This window comes from Oncorhynchus masou, chromosome 13 (genome assembly GCF_036934945.1).
Source record: "Oncorhynchus masou masou isolate Uvic2021 chromosome 13, UVic_Omas_1.1, whole genome shotgun sequence".
NCBI classification, from domain to species: Eukaryota; Metazoa; Chordata; class Actinopteri; order Salmoniformes; family Salmonidae; genus Oncorhynchus; species Oncorhynchus masou.
The window spans coordinates 37,166,636-37,174,019 of record NC_088224.1 but is presented as its reverse complement, the minus strand read 5'-3'; the positions used below and the strand labels follow the sequence as shown (position 1 = coordinate 37,174,019).

The following is a 7,384-nucleotide window of genomic DNA, read 5'->3' as shown; positions in this document are numbered from 1 at the left end:
GTCAAGGAGATATGTATACTATAGCCAAGAAAGTAATATGTGTATGTTGTGTAGTAAGCTGTCAGTAGCCCATGTGCATCACCCTAATAATTTAGCCTACTGTTCTGACTTGATGTTGCAGATGTAGCCTATAGCCTGTTTTAGAGAAATGTAATCATTGAGTATTGTAAAAGCTTTCCTAGTCTGTTTATATGCCCCCATTTATCCTACGGTTCTGGCTTGGTGTACAGGGAGAATACTGTAAGGATGAACCATGTTCTGAATTCTGTCGCTGTAGATTTCAAAAGCTGAACAAATAGTTATATTGACTACGTCTGTCCTAGCATTAAGTCTTAATCGAAATTACGGATCGCCTCTTATCCGCTCGTCGTCCCCTTATACCATAGTCTGTACATCTCAACTGTCAGTAGAAACCACATTTGTTTAATCAAGTCAGCCATATCAGCTTTGTTTTTCAAAAAGGCAGTAAATGAGGCTGAATTAACTGTTTCGCTGCCAGACAAGGCTCTGCTGATGTAGGTGTAAGGATTCACTCCATGGTGTAAGGATTCACTCCATGGTGCTGAAAAGAAAGCTCTACTGTTAGGGCCTACATAAAGCTGTCCCAACAGTTTGTCGGCACTGTTTTGTCACGGTTGTAGCGCAATGAATGTATTGTTTAGTGCTGTGGCTTTGCTGGCATGCATAAACATTTATTGTTTGCCCCACCAAGATTTACATGCTAAAATCTCCCCCCGCTAAGCAGAATGGTTATTTCGTCTGATGATGTTACCTTCCAGATCTGTTTCAGAGAGGTTAAACTGAAATACAATTTATTCAGAGAGGAAGAGGCGAAGTGAGAGCGTTCACTCGCCACTAAATATGTTCAAAATAATCCCAATGTGTTTCTATGGGTTTAATATGCAGACCGCCTAGGGCGGAGATATGAGCATCTCATTATATCCACAAAAATATAAACGCAACATGTAAAGTGTTGGTCCCATGTTTCACATCTTAGAAATGTTCCATTTGTAACAAAAAGATGATTTCTCTAAAATGTTGGGCACAAATGTGTTTACATCCCTGTTAATTTCTCCTTTGCCAAAATAATCCATCCACTTGAGGGGTCACTAGACATGTTACCCATAGAGCATGTTTGGGATTCCCTGGGTTGACGTGTACGACAGTGTGTTCCAGTTCCCGCCAATATGCAGCAATTTCGCATAGCCATTGAAGAGGAGTGTGACAATAAGCAACAGCCTGATCGAGGCAAATGGTCACACCAGATACTGACTGTTTTTCTGATCCACGCCTCTAGTTTTTTTTAAGTAACTGTGACCAACAGATGCGTATCTGTATTCCCAGTCATGTGAAATCTATAGATTAGGGCCTAATTAATTAATTAGACTGATTTCCTTGAACAGTAACTCAGTAAAGTCTTTGAAATTGTTGCGTTTATATTTTTGTCCAGTATACATCTGGTTTAATTAACTAACCTCTTCTTTGTTTTACCACTTTCACTAAACGCCACAAGAGGTTGAATTAGCTTGGTTGCTATGCTACCTCCAGTGTCTAGTCGGTAATCGAGACAACCCTGCTACTTTTTTAGTCGTCTGGCATTTCTTCAAAGGCGGCGCATGATGGGTTGTATGCCAAACACGATGGAAAACAAATCATACCATTGGAAATGTATATGTAAACACCGGAGAGAGGGTAGCTTGTCGGTGTAGAGTCTGGCTTGACATTATTGTTTCAAAGGTGCACATTTTCTGAAACGGTAAGTTGTGTTTAGCTTGCTAGCTAGATACGTTTTAACAAGCCAATGTTAGCTAACTACCAGTAGATAGATATTGAAGGCAGTTTTTAGTTGTAGCTAAATGATGCTCTCACGATTAAGAGCTTGAAAATTACTATGCTTTGTAACGAGAGAAACTCCAAACACTGCCTTTTCAACGCATGTCCACCGGCGCAGACTGTTGACACACCAGCATGCTTTACTACTAGCTAGCTAGATTGGCTACAAATACTAGCTGGTTAGAATAATTGACTGCCTGCAAGCCTGTGCTAACTAATTGCATTGCTATCTGTTATTTTGCTATGCATCTGACAACTTTGATTTATAGAACCAATCTGTAGGCTGTAACATTAACCCCATCAAAATGTTAATAAATGTTTTTGAGTCTCAAGGTAGTGTCTGTCATTCAGAGAAATTTGAGTCAATGTATTACAAGAAAGAATCGGTTGTGATCTTTAAAGCTTAGCTTACATTACATTCGTTTTGATTGGTTGATTGACCACCTAGTGCAATTTCATATTACTGTTTCGGGAATGTGGTCGAACAATGTTTTGTGGTAGGCATTAATAAGCACTAATAAAGGGTCAATCTTAGGAAAACTGCCTACTTGTAGGTAAATGAAAGGATATAAAACATTCATCCACCACTTGATATAACGTGGCCTTTGAATTATTCTGTCACAAACTTAACTTTCCATCTCTTCAAAAGCTTAGATGCATTCTCTGTCAATGGGGCAGGGCTGTAGCAGCTCAGGTGCCCCCTCTGGCTCGGTGGTTCAGGTGTGCTTCCCCAGCTCCCAGGCGTCTGTACTGGACAGCCTGAATCGGCAGCGTGAGGAGGGCCAGCTCTGTGACCTCTCCATCCAGGTCCAGGGGAAGGTGTTCAAGGCCCACCGCTGTGTGCTAGCTGCATCCTCACCCTACTTTCACGACCAGGTGTGTGTCTTGTTCTGCTTGCTGGTGCGTTGCAGAGCCAGACTGAACTTAGTGTAGCTCTAACAGCCTCTGATAGTGCCTCATGTAGATAGTTTTCGTCCAAGGCCTATGGCACTATGCAACTTGCTGCACTAAAGTGAGAGCTTACGATAACTTTGATTCTGTGCATTGGGATGTCGGGCAGCCATCATTAACTGTCTCCCCCCCCCCCCCCCCCAGGTGCTCTTGAAGAACATGTCCACTGTCTCCATCCCTGCCGTCATGGACCCGCTGGCGTTCGAGAGCGTCCTGAGCTGCGCCTACACGGGCCAGCTGCGCATGCTCCGCGAAGACATCGTCAACTACCTCACCGTGGGCAGCGTGCTGCAGATGTGGCACATCGTGGACAAGTGCACAGAGCTCCTCAAAGAGGGGCGGGTGGTGGGTAGCGCATCCCAGGGGGTCATTGGGGGAGTGCAGGGAAACCCTGGATGCAGTAGCAGTGAAAGCTCCCTAGGGGCTGGGAGTGCCCAAACAGGTGGAAGCAACACCCAGGTAGCCCCTCACCCTCCCAGCCGCCCATCCCTGAGTGAGAGCCAGTCTCCCAGCAGCACCAACTACTTCAGCCCCAGAGATGTCAACTTCGGAGGGGGGGCAGCTGGAGCTGCAGGGCAGGAAGGCGTGAACGCCACTCCCAGCTACTGCACCCCTTCTGGGGCCGAGGAGGCCTTCCTGATCGAAGAGGATGATGAAGAAGAGCTCCTGTACCATAGGAAGCAAGGGAGCAGCAGGAGGAAACGGACAACCTCTGTCTCGGACCAAGAGGTTGGAGTCAGCGACAGCTTCGGAGTGTCGTCCTACCAAGACGGGGACGCCTCCCCTCTCCAGAAGCGACCCACCTACAGCCAGCCCAGCATCATGCCCCGGAAGCAGTGGTTGGTGGTGAAGACGGAGAGACCACAGGACGATGACCTGATTGTGGTGTCGGGGGAGGAAGGGCCAGATGAGGAAGAGGAGAGAGAGTTGGAGATGTTGAGGGAGAGGACGTTCAACATATCCAATGTCAGGACTCTGTCTGGAGAGCTGAGGAGCAGAGCGGACCATGAGATGGAGACACAGGTTAGTCAAACCCTTGATGCGAAATGTTTGTCTATGTATGTGGCTACTTACCATTCTAACTTATCAGGAGGACAACTGTCAGTTTCTGTATTTTTGGATCATTACCAAACTGAATCAGTTTTTCTCATAGATGGATTACTGCCAATCTTCTGAAGACTACCTCAAGTTTGACAGTGGTTTGATGGACCAGACTCCCCCACAGCACCTTCACGACAGTGCTGGTCAGAGTGGTGGCAGAGCTGTTTCTGCCCTACTCGGCCAAGTCCAGTCTGCTGCTAGAGCTCAGCTCTTTCCCATAGACATGCAAGGCAACCAGATCCTCATGTACAGCCAATCCTCTTTAGACTCCTCTCAACCCATAGGAATAGGCATGGCTGGGGCACCATTTAAAGGGGCAAACTTAGAGCATGGAGCGGTCCATTTGTCAGCACAGGGGGGTTTGGGCGGTGGCATAGATGGACTGGATGGGGGTGGTGGCGGGGGTTCAGGGAAGGTGTTCATGTGCCACTGTGGAAAGACCTTCACCCACAAGAGCATGCGCGACCGCCACATCAACATGCACCTGGACCTGCGTCCCTTCAACTGCCCCGTCTGCGCCAAGAAGTTCAAGATGAAGCACCACCTGACGGAGCACATGAAGACCCACACAGGGCTCAAGCCCTACGACTGCCACGGCTGCGGCAAGAAGTTCATGTGGCGCGACAGCTACATGCGGCACCGCTCCCACTGCGAGAGACGTGGCGGGGCGGCTGGCAGGCGCGAGGATGGGGGAGGGTCCGACCGCACTGATGGCGTCTCCCCTCAGCACCTCTCTCATCTCCCCCTCTCGGCCAGTCAAGATGTCGTTGGTGGCAGGACTGGGATCTCTGTCTTGTCGCCACATCATTCCAGTACAGGTAGCAGCAACAATGTCGTCTCTTGCCTGACCATGGCCAGTGCAGGAGCGCACTTAGGGGTCAACTCTCCAAGCGTGTTGCAGGGTCAAGGTTCTGTGTTTGGTCTGGGGGTCAGCCAAGGTGGGTGTGAGGAGGAAGTGTCTGAGGTTGGTGATAATGATAGTGTCACTTGACCAAACGGGTGAACACCATTTGTGTGTTTAACACAAGGGGCTTTGGAGAGGTATTCCAATGACCCCTGGAAAGTGCCCCTCCTTGGAAAATGGCTAGGGACCATTGTACAGTTCAGTGTACTGGACATGTCAAGGTTATTCTCTGTATGACTGTTTTGTGGCACATGCCAGTAAGAAAATCAAAAGAGATAATGACTCACCAACACTACTTTTGGCAAAGTCTAAACTAGAAATCGAGAGGAAAGTTGCAAGTGATGTGTTCTACAATATTCTACGCTTTGTTCTGCCAGGGAATGAGTGCATTTCAAGTAAGTGTCTGTGAAGAAGACCCTTGCAGTACTGCGGTCTTGTTTCATAGGATGCCCTTCCACATGGGTGATGTGTTCAATGTCCAATTCCAGTGTTACGGTACAGTATTACATCACTTGCAAATCTGCTCCCATTATGATAGGTGCAAAACTATAAAGTGTATAGTGTGTTTACAAGTCATCCTCATTTAATATTGATCGTAGACAACAAATCATTACAGTCTGACACTTGGGTTACTTACGGATCATTCCTTACTCAAACTGCCAAATTCCAATGTATGCCTCGAGAGACATTGAGTACTATTAACAGTAGGCAGACTCAACAAAGCTGTATCCACCAGGATTCTGGTTTTACCTTCTATGAAGGTTGTGGCTGTTTTTATTCAGGAGAAAAACTTGTTGCTTGTAGTCTGTGTGCTTATCTGTTAAATCATGTGGTAAAATGTCATGATTGCAGCAGTTGAGGAAATTGCATTTGAAGTGAGCGTAAACTAAGTGTTTATAATGAAAGACATGTTTAGATTTATCAAATAGGGAATATTGAACTATTTAACACTAATTTATATGCTTCATTTGACTGCCTTACTATAACACACAGTGGGTGTAGGGTCTGAAAATAGACACCCTTGATAAAAATGAGTATAAATGTTACTGAGCTATATTGTATGCAAAAGAAAATTGGAAATATTATTTTATACTAATACAATTGCTCAGAGAAAGATTGTCTTAAAAGTCTCAATCATTTTACTCCTGACACCCCTTTTTTCAATACCCCACCTTGTGAGGATAACTGCACAGAGCCTTTTTTCTAAAATGTTTTATGAGTTGTTGAACACTTTGGGAGGGATTTTTGGAACATTCCTCAATTCAAAACTCTTCCACATCCTTCATATCCTTTGTCTGCGCTTATGGACTGCCCTCTTCAATTGGGTTTCAAATCCGGAGACTGAGAGTTGAGCTTGACCCAGTACCAGGACATTTTGGCCAGGAGGAGGAAACTTCGCCACAACTGGATCTTCCAGTGAGACAATAACCCCAAGCACACATAAAGATCCACAAAGAAATGGCCATCTGTCTTCAGACAGAAAAGGGCAGTCCATAAGCGCAGACTAAGGATCTGGAAAGATTCTGTATGGAGGAATGGTCTAAGATCCCTCCCAATGTGTTCTCCAATCTCATAAAACATGTTTAAAAAGGCTCAATGTCATTATCCTCACAAGGTGAGGTATCAAAAACAGGGGTGTCCATTTTTACCCCTACCTTTTGAGGGAAAAAAATTAAACAAAATGGATTTCTCTTAGCATTGTATTTGAAATATTTTAGTAATTTTTCTCATGATCAAGGGTGTCAATTTCAAATCCCACTGTTTATAGAGAGTGCTTTTGGTCAATAGTGAGTTTCGTATTGACTCCCTCTTAATTCTCAAGTTGGCTGCTATTTGTGAGATTGAAAAGGAATTCCATGGACTGTTTCAAGACTTTACAGTATGGTTTCAATAGAGGACTGTTCAATAACTTGCCTGGCTTCATTTCATAGCATTTACATCACATAAAAGGATTCAACTTCATGTAACGTTTATCAGTTGATCTTAAAGTCTGTACTATTGTATGACACTTAACAGCCAGTATCCAGTTTATCTTTATGGCAGGAATACCTTTTTTTCGTAAAGGGAAAAATTGTGAAGTTAAAATATAGAAAGCTTGTTGCTACTGTACACTAGGTCTGAAATATACTGTTTAACTTCTGAATAGTGCATATTTTGGGTTACATATTTGATATTGAATACGATTGTTGTTGCACATGCGTGTGGAACCGGAGCTGTTGCCTAATGCCTTCGATCACACCTACAGCGTCACTGCGCAGCATCGTCTGTGTGCAACAAAAGTTCAACATTCACCTATAAGGTCTGTCAAGCCTTCTACGCATACCATTTTATGCATACGTTCGATAAATCCAACGTATGCACCACACAGAACGCACTGCAACTGCCATGTTGCAAGGCAAACGATGTGTTCCATTGGAAATGAATGTACTTCTGGCGTACCAAAACACAATGACGCAGTCGGTGTGAGCGAGGCGCAAGTCTTTCTTAGACATTGTTACTTTAGGCCAAGTACATCAATGTGATCTTTATCAAAAGGCTAAATAAAATACCTGGTGTAATTTAGCAAGCTGTGCCTTGTTCCCATGTGCGATCTAT

The 7,384-nt window shown here is 44.8% G+C and overlaps 1 protein-coding gene across 2 annotated transcripts; it reads left to right on the top strand.

The window, feature by feature from the left end:
• The first annotated feature begins 1,474 nt into the window (after positions 1 to 1,474).
• On the top strand, positions 1,475 to 7,342 carry LOC135552232 (zinc finger and BTB domain-containing protein 22-like). 2 transcript variants are annotated; one of them, XM_064983731.1, is made up of 4 exons: positions 1,475 to 1,756; positions 2,488 to 2,709; positions 2,929 to 3,807; positions 3,938 to 7,342. In XM_064983731.1, the coding sequence occupies exons 2-4, from the start codon at positions 2,488 to 2,490 to the stop codon at positions 4,874 to 4,876; spliced, it is 2,040 nt and encodes a 679-aa protein (XP_064839803.1). In that variant the 5' UTR covers positions 1,475 to 1,756; the 3' UTR covers positions 4,877 to 7,342. The 2 variants fall into 2 exon arrangements, with proteins under 2 accessions (XP_064839803.1, XP_064839802.1); XM_064983730.1 differs by having other exon boundaries at positions 2,483 to 2,709.
• The last annotated feature ends 42 nt before the right edge of the window (positions 7,343 to 7,384 follow it).

Bases quoted from the DNA above. Each gene is read 5' to 3' on its own strand.
- LOC135552232 (XM_064983731.1), top strand. From the start codon at position 2,488: ATGCATTCTCTGTCAATGGGGCAGGGCTGTAGCAGCTCAGGTGCCCCC. The intron at 2,710-2,928 runs GTGTGTGTCTTG...CCCCCCCCCCAG, and splicing joins CACCCTACTTTCACGACCAG to GTGCTCTTGAAGAACATGTC. The intron at 3,808-3,937 runs GTTAGTCAAACC...TTTTTCTCATAG, and splicing joins ACCATGAGATGGAGACACAG to ATGGATTACTGCCAATCTTC.